The sequence below is a fragment of the Crocuta crocuta genome, unplaced genomic scaffold, assembly GCF_008692635.1.
Source record: "Crocuta crocuta isolate KB4526 unplaced genomic scaffold, BGI_CrCroc_1.0 scaffold13, whole genome shotgun sequence".
Lineage (NCBI taxonomy): Eukaryota > Metazoa > Chordata > Mammalia > Carnivora > Hyaenidae > Crocuta > Crocuta crocuta.
Window position 1 is genome coordinate 116,228 of NW_027530007.1, and position 22,453 is coordinate 138,680.

At 51.2% G+C, this 22,453-nt stretch overlaps 1 protein-coding gene across 3 annotated transcripts in view; it reads right to left on the reverse strand.

Annotated features, from left to right (window-relative positions):
- Positions 1–2,140: 2,140 nt before the first annotated feature.
- The window catches only part of VPS13D (vacuolar protein sorting 13 homolog D), a 251,706-nt gene continuing 231,393 nt past the window's right edge, over positions 2,141–22,453 (reverse strand). For all 3 annotated transcript variants that reach the window (XM_077763779.1, XM_077763778.1, XM_077763781.1), the window contains 3 exons: positions 17,315–17,446; positions 6,818–7,058; positions 2,141–5,142 (listed from right to left, as the gene is read on the reverse strand). In XM_077763779.1, the coding sequence (XP_077619905.1) occupies positions 5,011–5,142; positions 6,818–7,058; positions 17,315–17,446 (505 nt within the window). In that variant the 3' untranslated portion in view covers positions 2,141–5,010. The remainder of the gene's footprint in view (positions 5,143–6,817; positions 7,059–17,314; positions 17,447–22,453) is intronic.

The window sequence follows — 22,453 nt, forward strand, 5'->3', positions numbered from 1 at the left end:
GAGCCCATGGCCACGGAAACCGCGGAGTCGGTTACAGAACGGCAGCATTTGAGAGAATGGGGAGGGCATCTCAAAGGGACGCCGAGAAGTTGCGAACACAGCACAAAGGATCCCAATATTCACAGAAACAAAGGCCGGGAAACCACGTGTGCGTGTGTATGTCTCCCTATGTGTACTTATCTGTATACACGCGCAGGGAGAATTGGGGCAGTGCGCGGGGTGTACGCGGGGCAGAAAGGGACAAATACTGCACTACCTGCTGTCATATGAGAACAGATAATGTGAACTCGTATTTTTGGCTTGCGGTTGTATGGAAAAAAATCTCAACTAATTTAAAAAGTTGCAGCAGGAGTATCGGGCAGCAAGGAGCTCTCTCTTTGGGGCCTACGATGGCTTGAGCCGTCCCCCAGCCAGAGAAAAGCAGCTCAGGTCAGTAGCTACTACTCAGGACCTGGCCTCTGAAGTGGTGGCATGCCACCATCGAGGAAGGTCAAGGTCACACGCACACCCTTTCTGTGCCAGGTTCCTCCCAGGCCTAGGGGGCCCGGATAGCGCAACCTCGAACACCATCCCCCTGCCCAGGAGCCCCTCAAGGATTCACGTTGTGCGGCCCCACATGTGGGGACATGAGCCACGCCTCCTAGGATCTCTCCCACTTGGAAGGGCACCCTCTTCGGACGGGTGCTTTGGTTTGGAGAGCGGAGCCCCTCCCTCCTCTGAGCTCTCAGATTTGGGACACTGGGTGCTGACATTGGCTCTCATGGAGTCCCACTGGGCGATGGTGACTGGGGCATCTGCATGCGCAGGAGGGGCAGTTCCTGATTAATCCAACTCTTTGCCCGTTCCGGGCTGAATCGTGCAGCTGAGTGCGGCTGGAGAAAACCGGAAGCAGGCTGCATCGTCTCACCTTAAATCCATGATCCCCAACCTCAAATGGGCCCTTGATGTTTCCTGGCTGACCTGCCGTACATACCTCCCTGTCCACTCACTTGCCCGGGACCTTAAATGACTGTCTTACATGCCCCTCCTCCTCCTCCAAGTCTCCGTCACCTCTCACCCCACTCCATCACCTCTCCGCTGATCTGACCAGAGAGAAGCAACAGAAATGAGGAAAGGAAACTCTCCTGAAGTTTCTACCACATCTTCCCTCTTCCGGGCCAGTCTCCCTTCTCCCCTTCTACTGCCCTTATCATTACCCCCCACCCTTTCTCGAAGTACCAGCCGCTTTTCCCCTTCCATCCACGGCCAGGTTATTCCACAGAGTTGTCAACATTCGTTGTCTCCAATTGCCCCCCCTCGCCCCCCCGCCCACTTCCATTTTCCTGTCCCTTCTAACGCAATCTGGCTGTTACCCTCTCCGTGCTACTCAGACTGCTCCAGAAGACTCCAGTGACCTTGACGCTGAAACCCCAGTGCTGCTGCTCCTCATCCCACTTGATTTATCAGGAGCCCTTAGCGGCCTCCCTCCTTCTGAAAGCTTTCTGGACTCGGCCCCTGGGACCCACACCCTTCTGGCCTCACGTCCGTGCCTGTGTCTCCAGAGGGTCTTGCCGTCTCCCGTGCTCTTCCTCTCCACCGGCCTAAACTCTAGACTTTGGGGAGCCCTAAGGCTCCGATCTGGGGCCTCTTGTCTTTGCTGCTCCCACTCAACTCTTTTGGGGATTTCATCCAGGCTCCGCTTGTCCTGTGTACGCTGGTGGCTCCCAGTGGGGCACCTCTGGCCTGGCCTGGCCTTTGAGCTCCAGACTCGTGGGCCCCCCTGCGACATCTCCAGCGGCATCCAGTAGGCACCCTGAACTTCCCACCTCCAAAGTGGGCTCCAAAGCTGTTCCTCCTCAAGTCTCCCCTTCTCAGCAAATGCGACAAGTTCCTCCCTGCCTGGGCCTCGGAGGCTCGCCTGCGCGGTGGGGGGAGAGGCGGCCCCCACAAAGCCAGGCTCTGGGGAGCGGAACGCGCTGCTTACTCCTGGAAAGTGAAGTAACGTTCAAGGTGAGGGTCGGCCCCAGGACCGTGCTTCCCCGGAGTGAGGGGAGAGGTTACGTGTTACTGTGAACAGATGTCAGAATGTGTTTGGCGTTTGTCACTGGTGACGGTTCTAGAATCTATGCAACACCGAGAAACCAGAAGAGAACGACCTGTGTGGGAAGTTGATAAAGCATTTTATTCCACAGGAAGAAAAATAACGACTCTGATATGAGAGACAGATGAAAGAGTCTTAACAGACTGGTGATTGTACATAATCGTGTTTACACAGTGGAGAACCAGGTATTTTATTTTCGGGATTTTATCAAGCAGCTACTATGGTATTTTGAGGCACAGATGATGCTTAAAAACACAGTGGCCCTAGAGCCTTCTGAACACGCCGGTGAGGACCCACCAAGCTGGGGCTGAGAGGCTGCTTTCCTGCCCTGTGGTCGGTCGGTTGGTCGGTGGGCACGGGGAGCCGCCTGACCCCTCGGGTGAGCCCCCCAGCGGGCAGAGCAGCAGCTCTGGCCTTGCGCGGCCGGCTGGGCCTGCCAATCTTGCGGGGTCAGGGAATTAGGATGGCTTTTGATTTCTCCTTATCCAATTTCTCCTTATTCAACTTATTGTACTCTCCTCAGAGAGAAACTGTGTATTTGGGACCACATGAAAATCGGTAGAAATTATCATAACAAAGTCCCAGACATCAAGGGCTAAACACCAACTGAAAACGAAATGGGGCGTTCAAGGAGCCGGGCCGGGCCTGCTTCAGAGCTCTCCATTCTGTCCTGGCCAAGCAGGCGTCTAAGTCCACGGCTGGGGCTAAGCCTTCCCACCGTGGCTGGCGGCTGGTGGCTGGTGGCTGGCGTGAGGGCCGCGGGCGCAGAGAGCTTGGGAAGCCCTAGCGGGGAGGGGAGCCTCTTCCCAGGCCCCTCCAGCAGCCAGGCCTTGCACGATCCACCGAGATGGGCAACTGTTTCTAGAGCTGAGATTAGAAAGGAGCCCAGAGGACGGCATCCGAACGAACACCCCAATGGGTCCTGAGGGGAAGCAGCTTTGCGCCCTCCGCCACCTTGCGGCGTCACAGCTGCCGCTGGGGGGGGGCCCCGAGGCAGCCCCCGTCAGTCATACGAAACTCCACCGACTTCATTCCAGAAAGCGACAGAAACTCACTGAGGCCAACACTCAACCCTTCTGAGAGTCTCACCTCTCAGAGACGGTGATGCCTGGCAGTGGGTCACCGGTGACAAAAACCACAAGCCCAACCTGCGGGGTGCAGACTGGGGGGGCTGGTGAGGAAGACCCGTGGCAGGTGACCACATGGGTCACCCTGCTGCGGATCCTGTGTGTGAGCAGACGCAGTCACGACTGGCACCCAGCACAAAACACACAAGCCAACAAACCACAAACCCAAACCCACCCACAACCCTTCAGTGCTGCAATCCACCAACTTAGAGTCAGTGAAGACTACGTGGGCCTCGGCGTTCAAGGCTCTTGAGCACGTGGCCTAAAGCTCCCTTCTTGCTTCTTTAAAAACCCGGAGGCACAGGCGCATGTGTGCAGAGGGGAGGGGTGGTGAGAAGGGCAGATCAGCTTCATCTGAGTCTTGGGAAGGGTTTGGGTCAAGAGTTACAGACACCCAAACCTTGTACACATCTGCTGATCCACTGAGTCCTTTTAGAGCTCAGCCACATGGGACGAGGTTGTAGAAACAGGTTAGTTTTATTAAAATAAAAATGTTAAAATCACAAGGCTAGTCATTCATCCCAGAGTGAGCTCCCGCTCCCACTGTTTATTCCAAAAAGAGCAAGACCCCGGCAGAAGAGGGCACTCATGCCCGGCCTTGCTGCTGGCTGGGATTTAAAATGGGGACAAGAGATGTCTTAGCCAACCCTTGGTTCCATGAAAAACTTACAAAACAGCTTTTTCATGCTCAGATTTCATCCCCTTTTCGGAGGCTCCCTCCCTCTCCCTTCCCGTCCCAGGGTTACCATCACTGAGCCCAGGGCTGGGCGGTTGTGGTGCTTGCCTGTGGCTTTATCAAAAAAGGAAAAAGTTCTAGGACCTTCTGAAAGGAGGCCCTTCTTAACTGTGGACTTCTGATAAATCTGTGGATTTCGGATTTGTTACAATAAACAATTCTGTGAGATTTTTTTCCCCTTTGTAATCAACAGAGCCTACAGGGTTTCAAATGGATCCTCTCTGCGATAACCCAAGACAAACTTACAATGCTGGTGCTGGTGTGTGTGTGGGTGTGTGTGTGCGTGTGCATGTGCACACACACACAATAACAGAACACAATTTTACCTCAGAGTTTGGCAAGACTCTAGTCAGGAGAAAGCCAAATAGGTAGATGGCGAGAAAAGAATTTGTGACAATCTAGGAACTACTTTTAAAACGGGGGTGGGAAATAAATAAAAGATGGGGGTCCACGCCACTGCCCTGCATCTCCCTCTGGGGGCCGGTTCCCCGCTCCAGCCTCGAGGCCGCCACTCGAGAGGGCCTCTCCCGTCTGGCCTCCGTCCTCGTTCCTGGGAATACTCTAGTTTCCAAAACTAACACACAACATTCTTCACCTTTCGAGAATGCTTCTTATGTAGCGAGTACCCTGAATCAGACATGTAGAATTAGTGCAATATAAGATCCAATGTAACTTTATATTACTTTACAGTTAACAAACCTTTACACGCATCACAGGCCCTGCTTGGAAATGCTCCTGTGTATTTACAGACACACAGTTGTACATATATACATGTTAACAAAATACAGGGCCGCCTAAAAATTAGATTCATCTCAGTACACTTTGTTTTTTTTTTTAACGTTATTCAGCCAATACCTTTTAAAAATTACTTCCCCCATAATCTAAAGTAACCCCCATCCCACCCACAAATTAATATGGTTTCCGTTCGTATCCTCCCCTCGGTCCTTGATATCGTCCCCCAAACCTTCTTCCGGTTTTGCCTCTGGGTTAGGCCGAGCCTTTGGGTCCTTCCTCCTGACTGACTTGGGGCCTGTGTCCGGGAGCGTCTGGCTGGCGGCTGGGAATTTTCAGGAGTCCAGTTCCAACTGCTCTTGATTTTCATTGAGTCTTAACATCAGTTGCTGCTCATAGTAAAGGCTCTTTGCATAGTTTATCTCCTGTGATAGCTTGACAGCAAGGCCCTCCGACTTCACATGGACCTGGAGAGAGCGCAGAGCGGCGTGAGCACCCTGCCCGTGAGGAGGAGGCCGCACAAACCACGGGGCGCGGGCGAGTAACCCGGCCCAGGCCCCGGCTCCCAGGCTGGCTGCAGATCAGAACGGTACGGGTTTACTTTTAAGAAAGATTCCCAGCGCCTGCTCCTGGTTACTGCTGGATTCCTGGAATCTGCATCTTTGACATACATCCCAGGTGACAGGGTAGCCAAGCCACAGTCATCCGATATTTGGGACGCCCTGGAACCGAGCGCCAACCAGCCTCGGCCCTGGGAAGACAAGGGTCTGCTGAGGCCACAGGCTGAGGGCGAGGAGAAGGGGCGGCACCAAGGGGGGCTCACCGCGAGTGCCTGGTGCCAGTCAAAGAGGGAAGAAGAATGTCTGGAGGCCTTTCCTGTCGGGAATGCTGAGGCGCTCACTTGCTTTGAAAGGAGACAAGTGTCGCTGGGCAAGGCTCACGAAAAGGAACTTGTGGAAATACTCAACTTCTGGGTGTTAAGTGTGTGAACCTACCAGCCCCGGCTTAGGCCAACGACCCCAGGGGAGCTGCTCAAGCCACGCCAGACCCGAGTACATTCCTGAGCAGGGGAAGGTCAAGCAGTTTCTGAGGAGGGAGGCCCAACAAGGTTGGCTGTGATTTCTGATCTGTAGGAAGAGCCAGGGATTGGAAGCGGGGCCATTTTGAGTGGCACATGGTTCTTGAGCGCAGCTTTGAAAATCCCGGCATGCCAGGTGAAAAGTGGGCACGATGGGCACCTGGGTTTCATGAAAAGCTACCAAGTCAGGCTATGGCTAGAGACGGTGGGTCTCCTCACACGTGCTTCTGCCGAGCCAACAGTCTGTGCGAGCGGAAGCATGAGCAACGTGGTCTAGACTGCCAGTTCTGGAGTCACACCACCTGGTTTGGAGCCCAGTTCCTTCCAGGGGTGGCCATATAACCTCGGGCACGCCCCTTGCCCTCACCAAGCCTCCTCGCCCATCACGTGGGAACGATGAGAGAGCATCACATCACCCTTAGGAAGCACTTAGCATCCAGCCCGGCACAGAGCACATCCTTAACGGATGCTGGTTATTAATGGGAACGTTATTATTTAAAGGTCCTGCCGTGCCAACACCTTGTGCCCTTCGGAGGCGATGTATACATTTTATTTACAAATGTTTATTTTTAATTCATTCTGGGGAAGGGCCTATGCTATGCTAGCCACTGCTGCTTTGTGCAGAAAAGGGAAGTTTGCAATAGTTCCACCGGAGGAACAACAGAGAAGCCGGTGTGCACTCTAAGACCTTAGATTCGTGCACCGAAGAGTCATGTTTTAGGAATTAAAAAAATCCCCACGTTTCATGTCGTTAGGTCCTGTCTGCACTGTATTGATGGGCAGTGGGGGCACAAATGCTGAGTAACTGGCGTGGTCATTACTGGTAGAGCTGGGAGGGCAGCGTCACCCCCAGTTAGCACACACTGAGCTCCTCCTGTATGCAGCACTGAGGAGCGGCACCCCTGGGGATTAATAACAGCCCAGGGCAAACCTAAAGTGAATTCCTGCTGAAAAGCGTAAGCAGGGCAGAGGCGTTCCGAGGGCCCTTTCTATCTCTCAGCCGTGGACTACAACCATTCTGGGAGACTAGAGGGATGAAGAAGACGGGCCGGGAGTGCACTCACCATTGGCTTCTGGTGGGAAGGGCCGGGGATGGACACGCCACTGCTTGAGTTCACGGCCTTCTTGGTCACCTGCACATACACCTTCCCGTGGTCCTTGGAGACGAGGCAGTGGTAGAGATCGTCGTATTTGACTTCCAGGAAGATGGCCTCTCGATCCACATAGTCCCCACTTTTCAGGAAGTAAACCGCTTTGGAGGAGATGAGCACGCAGTAGCTATCAATGTTCTCCACGGCTATGAAGCTGTGAGAAAGGGGGGAAGGGTCAGAAGGGCCCCGTGAGCTTGGCCTCAACCCACGGCGGCCAGGCCACCCCTGGTCACCGAGTCAAAGGAAGGGGAAGAGGCCTGGTGTGCAGGCTCCTGACCAGGCTCCCTCACTTTTCCTCTCCCTTATTAAGCCTGGACTAAGGTGTCACTGACCTCCCGGGCCTGTCGGTGCACAGCCCCGTACATGGGGCGCTGGACTACAAGTAGCCCAGGATGACGACCACCACTACCAACGAGAGAGACAATTTTAAGCCCTGGACTTGCACCATATAGGGGTTTTTTTTTCAGTGAGAGTTTTTAGGGAGGTTGAGGCCCAGAGGAAATGTAAGCGGGCTTTGTTGGGCAGAACGGAGGAAGAAAACAGCACACTTTGCGACACCCACTGAAGTAGCTGCTGACAGTGTCCACACGGGCCAAGGGGGTGGGGGGTGGAGGCGCAGAGGGGGGCGCAGAGGTGAAGAGGTTTCCCAGGCAGCTGCTGGGAATGACGCCTCTGGTGTTCTTACACCTGCGCCCGCGTCTTGCCTTCCTTGTCACGGTTCTAACGGGGCGGCCCGGCCCGGCCTCGGCCGCACACTAAGCGATGGGAACCTGGGAGAGGACCGCCGCGTGTTCAGAAAACTCCAGGAAGGCAGAGAGTGCTTTCTGAAGCACAGCTCTAATCCCGACTTGACGGACTTCCAGGCCTTACTTGTAGGGGCTCTAGGGCCGCTCGGTGGGGGTGGGGTGGGGGGGAGGTTCTCATTCCCCGTCCTCCATGGAGCTCACAGATTGAATGTGGAAATTTATGCACGTCAAACCTTTCAGCTCAGCTCCTGAATGAAGGGCAGTGACCCCTGGAACCCGCCGCGGCAGCTCTCCGGGGCCTGGCTGCCTCCGCGGCATCTTGTGACAGCCTCCCACAATGGGGCGGCCACGTCGAGGGACAGCAAAAGAGCCCAGATGACGGCAAGAATACTAAGAGCTGACGACAGGCTGGCTGTCAAGCTCTGGCCCCCTGGGACTTGACGTCCTGAGAGGAATTTCCAAACTGTGGTCGCTGAGCCAAGCGGGGCTCCCTCCCTGGAGCTGCGTGGGGACTGGGGTCCCGGGATGGCTTTGTTTCTCAGCCGTCACAAAACATCAATGGGACGGAGGCCTGGGCGTGGGCCGCTGGGGCATGGGCCCATTCCCTTTGAGACCCAAGCATGTACGGGGCTCAGAGAACCCCCCCCCACCTCCACCCCAAAGCTTTCCCCTCTGAGGATTTCCAAGTTCCCACTCCTCCACGAAGCTTGCCTGGAATCCTCCAGTCCTGCCCCCACTTTTGAACGCCTAACCGCTCACCTTCAGAAGCACTGCCAAACACTAACTCGGCTCTCTAAGCTGGTGTAAGAGTGGGGTCTGCATCCTACACCCCCCCCCTGCCACCGTCTGCCCAGGAGCCCACCCCTACCGAGTGAGCCACCCCCCTACACCCTCGGTAAGCGTCTGCCTGTTCCAGTTGCCACTTTAATTACAGCCTTGCATGACAAAAATTGGGGTTTATTGTTCTATTCTAACTGGTTGGCAATGCCAAGAATGCAGACTTGTAAAGTCTCGATGCCAAAATTAGAAGTAGCCAGCAGCCTTTGGTGTTGAGGCCACTTAGCACAGAATTTCCCACATTCCAGGCTCTGACAGTATCAAGGGGGCAGCATTATCACTTAATCAAACTAAACAGAATCTAAAATAGCTTGTCCCAGGGCGCCTGGGCGGCTCAGTCGGTTGAGTGTCTGACTTCGGCTCAGGGCATGATCTCGCGATTCGTGAGTTCGAGCCCTGCATCGGGCTCGCTGCGGTCAGCCACAGAGCCAGCTTTGGATCCTCTGTTCCCCTCTCTCTGCCCCTCCCCCATCCAACTTGTGCATGCACAAGTGCGCTTGCTCTCTCTCAAAAAAAAAAAAAAATAAATAAAATGGGTCGTATGGGGGAAGAAAAGAGGAAACAGAGAGTGAGACAGACAGAAAGAGAGAACTGAGAAAAGCACCCTGACACAGAGAGGAAGCACCACAGGCCCAGAACTTGCTGAGCAGCTAGCATGAAAACCCAAATCAGCTCATGGTTTCTGAGCACAGCTGGGCTGGGCATGCAATGGGGTCTCAAAAGAGACCCCAGAGTTGGCTACCTCAGTTGGGATGAGAGCAGCAGTGTGCATTAAAAATCCAACTGACGGGGCACCTGGGTGGCTCAGTCGGTTGAGCGTCAGACTTCAGCTCAGGGCATGATCTCAAGGTTCATGGGTTCGAGCCCTGCATCAGGCTCTGTGCTGACAGCTTGGAGCCCGGAGCCTGCTTTGGATTCTGCGTCTCCCTCTCTCTCTGCCCCCCCCCCTCGCTCATGCTCTGTCTTTCAAAAATAAATAAGCATTATGGGGTGCCTGGGTGGCTTAGTCGGTTACGCGTCCGACTTTCGCTTGGGTCATGATCTCGCGGTTGGTGGGTTCGAGCCCCGCGTCGGGCTCTGTGCTGACTGCCAGCTCAGAGCCTGGAGCCTGTTTCAGTCTGTGACTCCCTCTCTCTCTGGCCCTCCCCTGCTCACGCTGTCTCTCTCTCTCTCCTAGAAATAAATAAACATTAAAATAAATAAATAAATAAATAAATAAATAAGCATTAAAAAATTTAAAGAAAAATCCAACAGTTTATTTCCTTTCCTCTGGTCCAGCACGGGGTGGGGCACTCCTACCCCACGACCCTTGCTCCCACGCTCATTCGTTGGGCACCTGCCGTAGCTGACATTTAGGCCCAGCCTCTAGAAAGAGCCAAGGCCTTTCCATCCGGGCAGCTGCTCTCACACTGGGGCCCGGGCGGCTGAATTACTAGTGCACTTTCCATGCTGGAACACTTTTATAGGCTTTAAAATAGACTTCTTTCCACGATGCCACAGATAGCACAAGTCCTCAGGCCAGGAGCGCTTCGGGAGGAAGGGGGCTCTGAGCCCGGGTGCTCTACTGACACATCTTCACACAGAGGAGAAAACGCAGGCAGCAAGGGCCGGGAGACGCCGCCGGGCTCAGAGATTCTGGGCAGCCCCACTGCTGTCCTTGTGGGTCAGTTCTTTCATCTGACGACAAAGGTGACACTACCTGGCAGGAAAGTCTGCTCATGGCCACACAGAAATGTGAGGGGAGAGGAGCAGCTTTGTGAATGTGCATAGACCTCTGTTCTGCGACCAGGGGCCCCCTTCATACGCTGAAGCCACCACACATTACTGACACTTTCTGGACATTTACATGAACTCTTCTTCTTCTTCTTTTTTAGTTTATTTATGGGGGGGGGGGTGAGGGTCAGAGAGACAGGGAGAGAGAGAATCCCAAGCAGGTCCCATGCTCAGTGCAGAGCCCAACGCGGGGCTCGATCCCATCGTGACCTGAGCTGAAATCAAGAGTCAGACACTTAACTGACTGAGCCACCCACGTGTCCCTCCACGAACTCTTCTGAAGTCTTTTCAAATCAAAAGCAGATCAGAGTCAACGGTACAATGGAGAGCAGGAGAATGGGAGATAGTGAGGCCGCGGCTGGGGTGCCGGCCCAACCATGAAGAACCCAGAGACTGACTTTGCCCCTCCGTCTCCTCCTGACGCTTCCCTTGTGCTCCTATGACCAGCCATCAGGGCTTTGGGTTTCCTCTTGGTCATCATCTTTCTCTTTTTTACAAACTCTGGAAACCATGCCAAAGAATAATTAAAACTGAGCTCGAGGCTGGGGTCTCCTGTTACAGACACAGGGCCCAAGCGTGTCATCTGCAAGAGGACCAACAGCTCAGGGTGACCAGAGAAGCTGGCCAAGGCAGCTTTCCAAACTCTGCCAAAGGCGCCTTCCTCTGTCCCTTTCTTCTCCAGAACCACAGCGCTTCCCTCCCCTCCTGGCCCTCCTCCTGGAGAAGCTTCTCTCCACAGGCTCTCGTGGGCTCCACTCAAGGGGCTCGGGGTTTTGCTAACAGAGCGGCAGCAGCTACTGCTGCCCTGGAGCCCAGTCCGGACCCGACTTCCCACTCTTCATTCTAGAACAACCGTGCTTCACACGGGGCTGCTCCTGACCCATAAGTGAGGGACGATTGTGAAACCTCAGGGGATGACGCAGGAAGAAAGCCAGTGTGGTCTCGGGCTGATCGTGAGCACATCCTTCTAGCCTCTGACCTGTTAAGAACCCACAGGGAGGGAGAATGAAAAATTGTGGCCTGAAACCCAAGGCATCTGGATGAGCTCTACCCTTCAATACGCAGGGAAAGAGGGAGGTCACCCCGCGACCTGGTGATACGTTTTAGGTTGGTGTAGACACTATAATTGCTTCTATAAAAAACAGGATTTTTAGACTTCAGGTAAAATTTTTACCTTTCATCCTCCTTTAAGGGGAGAAAGAGGGCACTCTGACCTTGGGATCAAGGTCAGAAAATTTCTTCAGAAAGGCTGGAGCACATGGCTCACTCACATCATTCTTTGAGGTGACAGGTGCTTATAGTGGGTGACTCTGGCAAGGCCTGATGTCACAGGAGTAAAGTCCACTCTTGCTAACAATATCCCCCAACCACGAACACCATGTGGGCACTCTCAGCCACCAACGGCATCACCAACGTTAGCCGCAGTCTCTCCCTCGGCGGCAGGTGGTAACATCCTCTCCGAGTCGCGTGGCTGACAAGCCACCAGAACCAGCCCGCCTGGCCCATCACCTCTACATGGAAGAGTTGGAACATTTGATGGTGGCCACTGCAATTTCCTTCTTCTGTTGAGACAGATGCTAAGGGGCCCTGATGGGAGGAGGGCACAAGAGGCCCCTAAACCCTAACATCAGCAGGTGGGAGAAATGAGTGCCCTTCCAAGCGGCCACATGGAAAACGGGTCCACGGGGACCAACCGGTCCCTGGGGAGAGAGCAATCTGCCACGTAACTGCTTCACCCCCCTCTTCAATGTGATTTCTTGCTCTTCCTCCCACTTTTCATTTCTTGCCTATTAACTCTGTTTGTATATCCGTATTCTACTCCATTTTGGAGTCATTTCAAAATAGAAAAGTTCTGAGTCATCCTGTTGCAGAAGCGCTCCTAGAATACCACCCCCCGAATGTGTCACCTCCGGGTCCATCTGTGACCCCCAAATCTGTGTTTGAGCCTGGTTCTGCACGCATACGCATCCCGCACATCCTCACACTCAGGATGGGCTCAGCCAGGCTGCTCCTGCTTCTCCAATCCCCCCCACACCGCCCCCCGCCTGTCACACTGGTCGGCATCCTGGTCCAGCCAAACGGGCAAGAAGCCTGGGGGTCCCTCCCACCCCTCCCCCCCGACTCCGATTCTGTATTCAGCCAGCGTGACTCTAAATTATGCTGATGCCACCTCCCCAGATACCTCAGCTCCGTCCTCCCAATGCTTCTCGCCGCCACCACCTGTGCTCNCTGACTCTGATCCATTTCTCTGCTGTCCGCAAGGTTCCATCCTTACTATGTAATTCCGAGTGGGATCCTCTTCAAAATCTCCCCACTGCCCACAGGACAGGTGAACTCGGTGTGGCTGTTAGGATCGGGGCTGGGAGCCACCTTCCCACGCGGGTGCTGCCACCACACCTGGCGAGCCCCAACCCCCCAGAAATGCCAGTAGCTCTGCCACCTCTGTGCCCGAGCCCAGCACCCTTCTCTGCGTATGGGCCCTTCTCTCTTCTCTCCCGGGCACATGCTCCTCATTCTGCAGGACGAGGCCAACTGCGCACGGCTTTCCCTGGCTCTCTGAGAATAAATTAATCCCTTCCCCCTGCAGCCTCACAACACATGGCTCACACTTCTATTTTAAAAGCAATCGTATGTTACAGAGTTGGTAATGCTGTCTGCTTCCCCTGCTAGACTGTGAACTCGGCAGGGAAAGAGCACATTTCTTATTCTTCCTGGCACAAACTAGCATTCGATACATTCATGTGTTAGTCTTAGAAACTGACAGAGAGGGGCAGCTGGGTGGCTCAGTCAGTTAAGCGTCTGACTTCAGCTCAGGTCATGATCTCAGAGTTTGTGGGTTTGAGCCCCACGTCAGGCTCTGTGCTGACAACTAGCTCAGAGCCTAAAGCCTGTCTTCGGATTCTGTCTCTCCTTCTCTCTCAGACCCTCTGCTGCTCATGCTGTCTCGATCTCTCTCTCTCAAAAATAAATGAAACATTAAAAAAAAAAAAAAACCTGACAGAGAATTTACATTGTAAGGTCGGTGAAGTTTGCCAGAGAACATACAACTTTGTATGCTGGGTATGTTTTACCAGTAGTCAAGTTAAAAAAAAAAAAAAACTCTCTTAGACTTGATTTAACTTACTAAAGATTTAGTCAAGCCATTAACTTTTATCGGCACAGCTGGCTAATCTGTCAAATGAGCTTTACTTCAGGGGCATATCAAAGAATGTCCAATTCCCTAAGTGTCTATGGTTATTGACAGATTATTTTCTGGTTTAGAAAATGAAGGCTAAAGAGTTTTAGCCCATTCCTCAGAAGGACTTGTCTTTTGTTTTTGTTTTGAGGCTCTATATGTTACTATAAGGTTTATATTTATGATTCTACACTGTTAGAATCAACACTATACATAGTACTGTGGTCTAAGAAAAAAAATTCTGATTTCTGTCTCATCTGCAACTTGTCACGAAAGACAAGATCCAAAATGCCATATGTTTACATGGAGTAAACATATGCCCTCCAGTATGTTTACATGGAGGGCAAGAAAGGAAAATGTTACTCTTGATTTTATTTCTTTTTGTAACTCTCTGAATGTGCTGACCATGTGCATGCGTTTCTTTCATCAAACAGAGAAAGCAGCTTATTTGGCAGCTGGGTTAACAGGCTATTTTTCTTTTCTTTTTTTTTATACTTCTCTGTATTTTTAAAAACAATCTCATAAATGTTATTTTCTAAAACTATGTTTTAAAAATACAATCCAGTTGTCAAACTCCAGAAAACAGTAGATCAGAGCAGTTTCATAGGCCACATGGGTGGCTCAAGGCACCCTTTTCTCAAAAGGTAAGAGCCACCCTAAAAAGCTTACAATGCTGGTGTGTCACTTTGTCTGTGATAAAGTTGTAGAAAGAAAATAAGGACTTTTTTCTTTCTTTTTCTCCTTCTCCTCCTTCTTTTTTTATAATGAAAATGAGGTCTCTGACTACAGATTAGAAACTAGTTATAAGGGAAAGATACTTAATCAGATTGGGCAAATTTTACTTGAACATCATCTTAACCCAGGATCCTATTTCAAAACCCAAACTGAAAAGGATGGGAAGCAATGGTAATTTTGTAGCGTACCAGAGAGATAGCTGATTCTTCCTAAAACTGAAGCTTTTTCAGCTGGCCAGATCTTAAACTGTATGTCAGTAACTATCTTTTTAATACTAATTAATTAAATAAAATAAAAAAATTAAATGCAACTTGATCTGGGAGAACACACTTGAAGCGCCCATGGCACTGGGGACTTTGTGGGGTTTTCACTACATCAGGAAGTAATTACACAACATTTTCCAGAAGTGAAACAGTGAGTCTAACTGGAAAAAAATGTGGAAACATTTAGTTAGAACAGTAGAGCAAGGTATTAAAGACCCTTTTAAGGGGTTAACTCTGAAGGAAAATATGCAAATAATTAGGTCTTTAAATATGTTTTTAATTACAAGTCTAGGATAAAAGTCAGAGGTATAATTTGGCACTCGTGTGCATTTCTTGAAAACCCCTTTCTTGCAAAGCGATGATTCTAATGTTCACGTCACCATGAAGACCCAGCCTGACAACCAAGAATACTTCAGAGAAACATTTGTTGGGTTCCCTGATAACTTCTTCCTTGTACGCTGAGGAAGGCCATGGTCACGTGCGTTCTTCAACATTGAACTGGCGAGATTTAACCCACAAACTTGGGTAGCGACACATGGTTTTCATCTGTAGAGTCAAAATTCATTCATGCCAATATCTCTTCCCAGCTCGTATGAATTTCAAGGGTTTCACGAAGTCTATTTTACCAACTTCGGTTTGATTCCAGTTTCCAGCTTTACGTGGCTCTGTTTTCAATGTGCGTGTACCTCACTGGGAACGACCCTACGTTAGCTGTACTACACCATTTCTCCCTTGTGTTTCTGGAACATGCCATTCTACTGAAAATGAACTTTACAAGCACCAGAGACGGTTTGAATCGGATAGCAGTGAGTGGGGGAGGATATGAAAAGCATAATGTACAATACTTTATAATCTCAACCTTTGACCAAAAAACCCTCCAAAAGATGGAAAAGTGAACGTGTATTAATATAATGCCACACGGCAGCTGTCCAGCTATTATTCTTTCAACAAATATTTATTGAGTGCCTATTATGTGCCAGGTGCTGCTCTAGAGGCTGAGGATGGCACAGTGAATGCAACAGGTGAAAACCCCAGTGCTCCTGGCGCTGCCCTTCTAGCCGACCCCGAACCATGCCTGCTGGACCCGAGGAATGACTCTCCAGGCCTCTGATCCAAGAGTTCCGCCAGCAAAGGCGTATGAAGGGCAGCTGTGGCACCAACTCCTACCCCAAGGAAGCAGGAATAGAAAGTGCCCCCTGGAGTGAAGCTGCCTGGGGATTCTGGGTACTGGAGCGGTGACCCGAGCCGGGGCGAGACTAAACGAGCACAACGTATTCAAGAAGCATGCTGTGGACGGAACTGCGTCCCTGCGTTATCCTTATGCTGAGGTCCTATTTGGAGTAAGGAAGTATTAAGGTTAAGTGAGGTCTTAAGGGCAGGGCCCTGATCCTATAGGATTAGTGTCCTTTTACACCAGAGCTCGTGCACACGCTCTCTCAGCCAGAAGGTGGCCATCTGCAAGGCCAGAAGAGAGCTTTCACCAGGAACCAAACTGGCTGGTGCACCTCCAGAACTGTGAGAAAATAAATTTTTGTTGTTTCAAGTCACCCAGACTATGGTACTTTTGACGGCAGCCTGAGCTGAGACGATATAAAGTCTCATCAAGAGACCTTCTGGGGCGCCTAGGTGGCTTAGTCGGTTAAGCGTCCGACTTTCGCTCAGGTCATGATCTCGCGGTTCGTGGGTTCGAGCCCCGCATCGGGCTCTGTGCTGANAACACTGCAGGGGGCCTGGGTCCCAAAACACATCCAGGAAGATGCCATCCTACCCAGCAAGCAACAGATGAATTCTGGACTTGATTTCTGATGTCTCCATTCAAATGCTGCTACAAAAATATGGGACGGGGTCAGCTTAACAGTGTCTCTAACAAGGACAGTGAAAGCTATCCTGACTCTGCTTCAGACACTCCTCTATCAACCAAACAATATTCATGGCCCTCAGAGCCCTCCCTCTCTTGCTATAGCTTAAAGGAGAGAAATGAGCATTAAAAGAAACTGAATGAGCATTCTGAAACTCATCAGGCACAACCAATTGCCTTCTCTGGACTGGAGGATCTGACACCAATTCAAGTTACAGAGCTCTTTTTAATGCTAATGGGTCTCTGTAGAATATCCTAAAATAATGATATACTGAGTCCTATCATAACAACTTGGAATAATTTCACTAACTGAAAATACTCCAAGACCCGAGGTATATAAGGCCTCGCATTCAAAGAGCAACAAAACACTTTTTCAAAAACTGCTTTTCTTGGGGCGTCTGGGTGGCTCAGTCGGTTTGAGCATCTGGCACTTGATTTTGGCTCAGGCCATGATCTCAGGGTCATGGGATCGAGGCCCGTATCTGGGTCGGTGCTGAGTGTGGACCCTGCTTGGGAGTCTTTTCCTGGCCCCTTTCCCTGCTCATGTGCGTGCTCTCTTTCTCTCAAAAAAAAAAAAAAAAAAAAAAAAAAAAAAAAAAAAGTTAAAAATTGCTTTTCTAACATTTTCAGCTACCTTTTGTTTCTGTTTTGTTTCATTACTGTTCTGCAGCAAACAGTAGAACTCCAAAGTTTAAGGACATTTTACAGAGAAAAAGGCCTTAAAACTGAGAACATTCCATTCATGATCTCCTCTCTTTGAACAAACTACAGAAGCACCACCATCTTCTGGAAACAAAACCCAGAGGTCCCTCTGGGGAACTGTTTGAGAATCTCCACTTGACATCAGAGGCTTTGCACAAGCAGTCATACCTGAACCTATGAACTGTCTGGGTCAAGGAATCTTCGACGAGTTCCACTCTAACACCTCAGAGTCCCGACGATGCTCAGAAGAGTAACAACCACTTAGACTCAGAGATGGAAAAGATAACTCGGGAACCGGCAGAGTCCCGAGGCTCCACTTACAATTCGTCCTGAATGTTGTCTGTCAGTCTGAAGAGCTGCTCCTGCCCTTCTGCCTGGCTCTCGGAATAGCGGGGCAGCAGGCCCTGGGGCCCGGTGCAGCAGCGCGGCTTGCGAACCCTCTGGGCTTGAGTCCTGGACGGGCAAGGGGAGAAAAGGCAGGGAGGTTAAGCATTATGGTTGACATGGTTCCCCTTCTTCATCGGAAAGAAAAAGCGCTACGCGGCGCAGGAGGGGTCTAACTTTAGCGACTGGAAGTGAGCGCGGCATCACCCATGAGCGCACTCACGAGGGGACAGTGCTGTTCAGGACTCTCTAGTTTTGACCACAACCTTGTCTCCGCCATTTTCTACGTGACCACGGACAAGTGAGTGGGCTCTCTGAACCCTGGGTTTCAGTTTTCTCTGTGAAACGGGATGAGGACACCTACCTCACAGGCCCGCTGTGAGGATCAAATAAAATGGTGCTTGCCTGTGCCTGACAGGATGTGGGCTATCTACTGGAGACGGCTCCTGTTGTTGCCACTAAGACTTCCCCTCGGGAAAACCCCACTTTTCTAGGAATCTTCAGGAGAGGTGCCTCTGGACTCGGCGAGGGCCGGGAAGAACGGCGAGGGCACCTGGGCGTCTCAGGAGCAGACACCGGGCTTCTGGACTTCTTCAAGAGGACCTCAGCGACCTGGGCCCAGGGCGAGGGACACAGGAATCCTCCAAGGGAGCAGCAGCGCTCCGTGGACTGGTCCCAGGCCACAGTCTGGGATTCAGCCGTGGCTCTCGCTCACGCCACTCGGCCGCCGGTTGCCCAGAGGAATCTGCTTTGCCATCGCTTTCAGGGTAGGCCGATGTGGTCTTTTTCCACAAACCATATACAGGGTAATTGATAAGTACTTTTCGGTGTTTTCCTAGAAACAGGAGTCCATATTTGTCTTGGAAAGGCCGTGCATTTTTCAGATGACTGATAAGTGTGTGCTGGGTCTGTCCTCAGCCTTGTACTCGCTGTACTTTTCATTATTTGTTCCTGGATTCCACTGAAGCAAAACAACCCTCTCCAGACACGGCTCACTGCGAGCAGGAGGCTTGCACCCGGAATCAGCACTGCAGAACCGAGTACTGTACTAACAGCGGAGTAGAAGCCTGCCTGCAAAGGCAAGAAGTGCCCTGCCGAGCGAACAGGGGTAGTCACGTGGACAGGAACAGTCTAGAAACTCTCCACAGGCCACGCAAAACGGAGACACTGCAGAGCACTCCTGGACCCAGGTCAACGCTCTGCTCACTGAAGCCTCAGTCCTGGTTAATGTTTGATATGTGCCAGCGAGCCACAAGCCCAGTGATGAGTCTTTAGAAGTTCAGTACTAAGGATGCCCTATCTACCACCGCCTGAGCTCTTCTGAGCTCTTCAGGGGTGACGTGAGACCATAAAGAGGTTTTCAATGATCTGTACTGAGGGAAGAGGCAAAACCAATTTTAATCTGTATCATGTTCTCACGGACTCCCACTACACAGTCTCAATTTCTTCTTGAAATAATTTCTTCTTGTAAATAACTGGCCTGAAGTTTGGTTGCCTGTTTATGTGCTAATTCTTGGCTGAAGGGAGGGCGGGCAGTGTAAGGAGCCGCTGCAGGGGGCCCAGTGACGAGGCTGCACACCTGCTTTCGTAAGGATGCAGGGAGTGCGGCACACGGCACACTGTCCCAGGCCCAAAGCCCTGCTCTGGTCGCCCGGGCCCTGAGACAGCTACCGTCAGTCCACAGGCTAACAAAGGGCCTGTGCCAGGCATGAATGTTCACCCACCAAGACAATTCAAACTGTTTTCAAAGTGACTGAACCAATTTACACTCCCAACAACAGTGCATTTAAGAGAGACTTGCAATCTCTACCCTTCCAACACCTGGTCCTGTCTAGGAGAGCACGACCCAGTAACGTGGCCAGTGGGACTGAGGAACTGAATGTTAGAGGTTTAATTTAATGTAATTTAAGTTTAAACTGCGTGTCAAACAGTGCTGGTCTAGATTCTCACGTTTCTCCTCCTTAAAACGGCATCCTGTTTTCTTCTCCTCATTCCCGCCTTCTCTTTTCAACCTAAAGGATGATGGCGTCTGTTAAGAGAGAGGCAGCAGGCTGGAGGTGAGAGCCGAGGGTCGAAGTCCAAGGCGCTCTGGCCCACCACTGCTGGACCATCCTCTGGCCTCCCCTGGCTGCCTTGTTCCTTTTCTCACGATCACCTTCACTGTCAAGACGTGCCGCGTCCTGGGCAGGGTCTTGGGGACCCTGGGGACCACGGACCATCCATCGCACCAGAGGTGGCAAAACTCTGCCTGCTCACCTCTCGTTAGCTGACAGCATCTCGTACCACCGCTTGACATGAAAGAGGGTTTCAAACGTGAGTCTGTTTAGTGCAGAGGCAGCGACCCTGCCTCCACAAACCTGTGTTTGGCCGAAGGTCTGCGGTGGATTTAATTGCTGCCAGCTGGGGGCTTGTCGGCCATTTTAAGCTCTCAGCTGCTGCGGTTTATAAATTTCACAGTGTATAGAAAGAAGCAGGCCTTCCAGTCAACCAGTTAATCCAAAATGTCAGCACCAAAGGAACTTGAGCTTTGAACTCCATGAAAATGTCAGAGAGTCGGCGGCACGGCAGGGACGACTCTCCCCCCCAGGGAAGGGGCTGCTGATACAGTGGCTGATACCCGGCAGATATCCACCCAGCGAGAGCGATCAATACAGGACGGGTCTGCCGGCCTCTGGCCGGTGCTATCCAACATATGCTAGAGGCCCCAAATCAAAGACGAGGATCGTGAAAACACTCTGTGTCATTTTCCTTAAGCAACGACAAATCCAAACAAGGTGCCACAAAGAGATCTGGCCAATTCCACTCGGTTGATCTTGCCTTTCAGCCTGAGGGTCAACAGTTGGCCAGCCTCTATTTGTTCTTTGTTATATGATGAGTAACTGTGTCATAGCCCTATTAGCTGAAGACAGATGTTGTACACACATACACATACCCCTGTACAGCTGAAGTTAAGCTGTTAGTTGGTTGAGAAATTTGTCATGGCCAATGTCTATCAACCAAGTGAGGTTCAAAAACAATCAGTGAATGAGGAGAAAGTGTATGTGTCAAACATGTGAGTCCCTAGTACAATAGAACGTTTATTCGACCCACGGCTGCCATCTTCCTTAGGGGCTGTGTGTACTGACCCCAACAAAGTGATGGATTGCGCCTGCATTTACTTTATGTGTGTGTCCAAGACTTGTGTTTTAATTAAACATCTTACAGATATGTACTGGGCTCAACTGAGCACAAACAATTAGGCTGAGAATAGAAGGTCAACCCAGACTATCTCCGAATACTATGGGTCGGGGACAGCTACGAGATACCAGCATTCTCGACTGAATGGGTCAACCAAACATATGTCAGTCCTCTGAAAGGACTCAAGTCTATCTAAACAATACTCTGCACGGGGGTGCACGAAGTGGTTAAAACCTCTGATACCCACCGCAGTTCAGTGTCTGGAAGTTCGAGAAGCCTGTCGCACCATGAGCTATACATCCCATCTCTGACCTGTGGCCCTCTCGTCTCTCCTGTACCCACTTTCAAGGATCAAGTGGAAAAGCATTTTTCCCTCCGTGGATTTTACTCCTTTCGGTGGAAACTGTCATCAGAGGGCATTCTGCGAGAGGATGAAAGCCTCTGAAGTTTGGCTCGGTTGACCCGAGAAATTCTTCCCCAGAGTTCCATGACGAACAGAAATCTACTTTCTAGAACACACTCAGACACAGCATCCAATCCACAGGTTTAATAGTAATTGCTGAGCTCTGGCTACACTAAACTAAGCCTTGAACCTAGAAGACTGAACCAAATATCCACCACAACGATTTGGGCTGTGAACGCACCAAAAAATAGGCTGGGCAGAATGAAACTAGGGACCCAAAGTCAGGCAGCCAGGAAAATGCATCTGCTCAGAGCCTTGTGTCTGCCTCTGCCCCCCTGTCCCCACCCCATTTAATGACTTTTCCTGAGCTATCACACGCACAGGCCAGCACTAGGCCTCTGGGAAGACAGGGATGAATCAAGTGTCCAGGAATCTTGCTGGAGTCTAACGCAGAAGATAAACAAAAACAGGCCATTCTAATGCAGTGGGAAGGCACCGGCATAGGGGCGGTGTAACCTGGGCCCAGGGGCCAGGCTGCCGGGTCAGAACTCCAGCTCCACCACTTATAAACTGTGATCTACGGCAAGCTGCATAACCTCTTGGAGCCTTGGTCTCCTCATCTGTAAAATGGGGATGACAATAATGAGGTTGTTGTGAGGAGTACATAATACATACGGTCCTCATAACAGTGCCTGGGATAGAACAGGCAACAAATGTTACTTGTGATGATGATGTGCCTGTGGAGAGTGCCGTGGGTGCGCAAGGGGGCCTGACCTAGCTTAGGCAGCTGAGGCCAGGATGGGCTAGGGTCCAACATCCAATCCTTTTTTTTTTTTAAATGTTTATTTTTGAGAGAAAGTGTGCACGAGTGGGAAGGAGCGGAGAGAGGAGGACAGCGGGTCTGAGGATACGAAGCAGGCTCCATGCTGACAGTAGTGAGCCCAACGCGGGGCTCGAACTCACAAACTATGAAATCACCGCCCGAGCCAAAGTTGGACGCTCAACCGGCTGAGCCACCCAGGAGCCCCATCCAACATCCACAATCTTTCTTACTCGGTTTTCTTATTGGGGAGACTGCTTCAAACAGAAATCTTTCTTCTTTCCTTCCGCTCTCTGGTTAACATCCTACTTCCTCTCTAGAGTTCTGAGGTCATATGTGTAAAAATGTACAAAACCCGCACTGTTATCGTTGCAACTGAAAATGGGGGAAAGATGCTGATTCATGAGATCGTCAGAAGCTGTATTACCATCACTGTTAAATTTTTAGTCATTTGACATCCTGCAGTGGGGACTTTTCCTGGGCTGGACTTTCTCCCATCAGTGGGATTCACACCTGACTTGTTTATAGGGGTCAAGGCTTCCTATAACCCAACATATGTTTTGGGGACCCCATGACATTGCGACTGTGACAGCTGGTAGGACTCATGCCAACAGACAGGCCTATTGGGATTTAACCTCTAAGAACAACCCTACTCCCAAGTTTTTCTCCGAGGCAA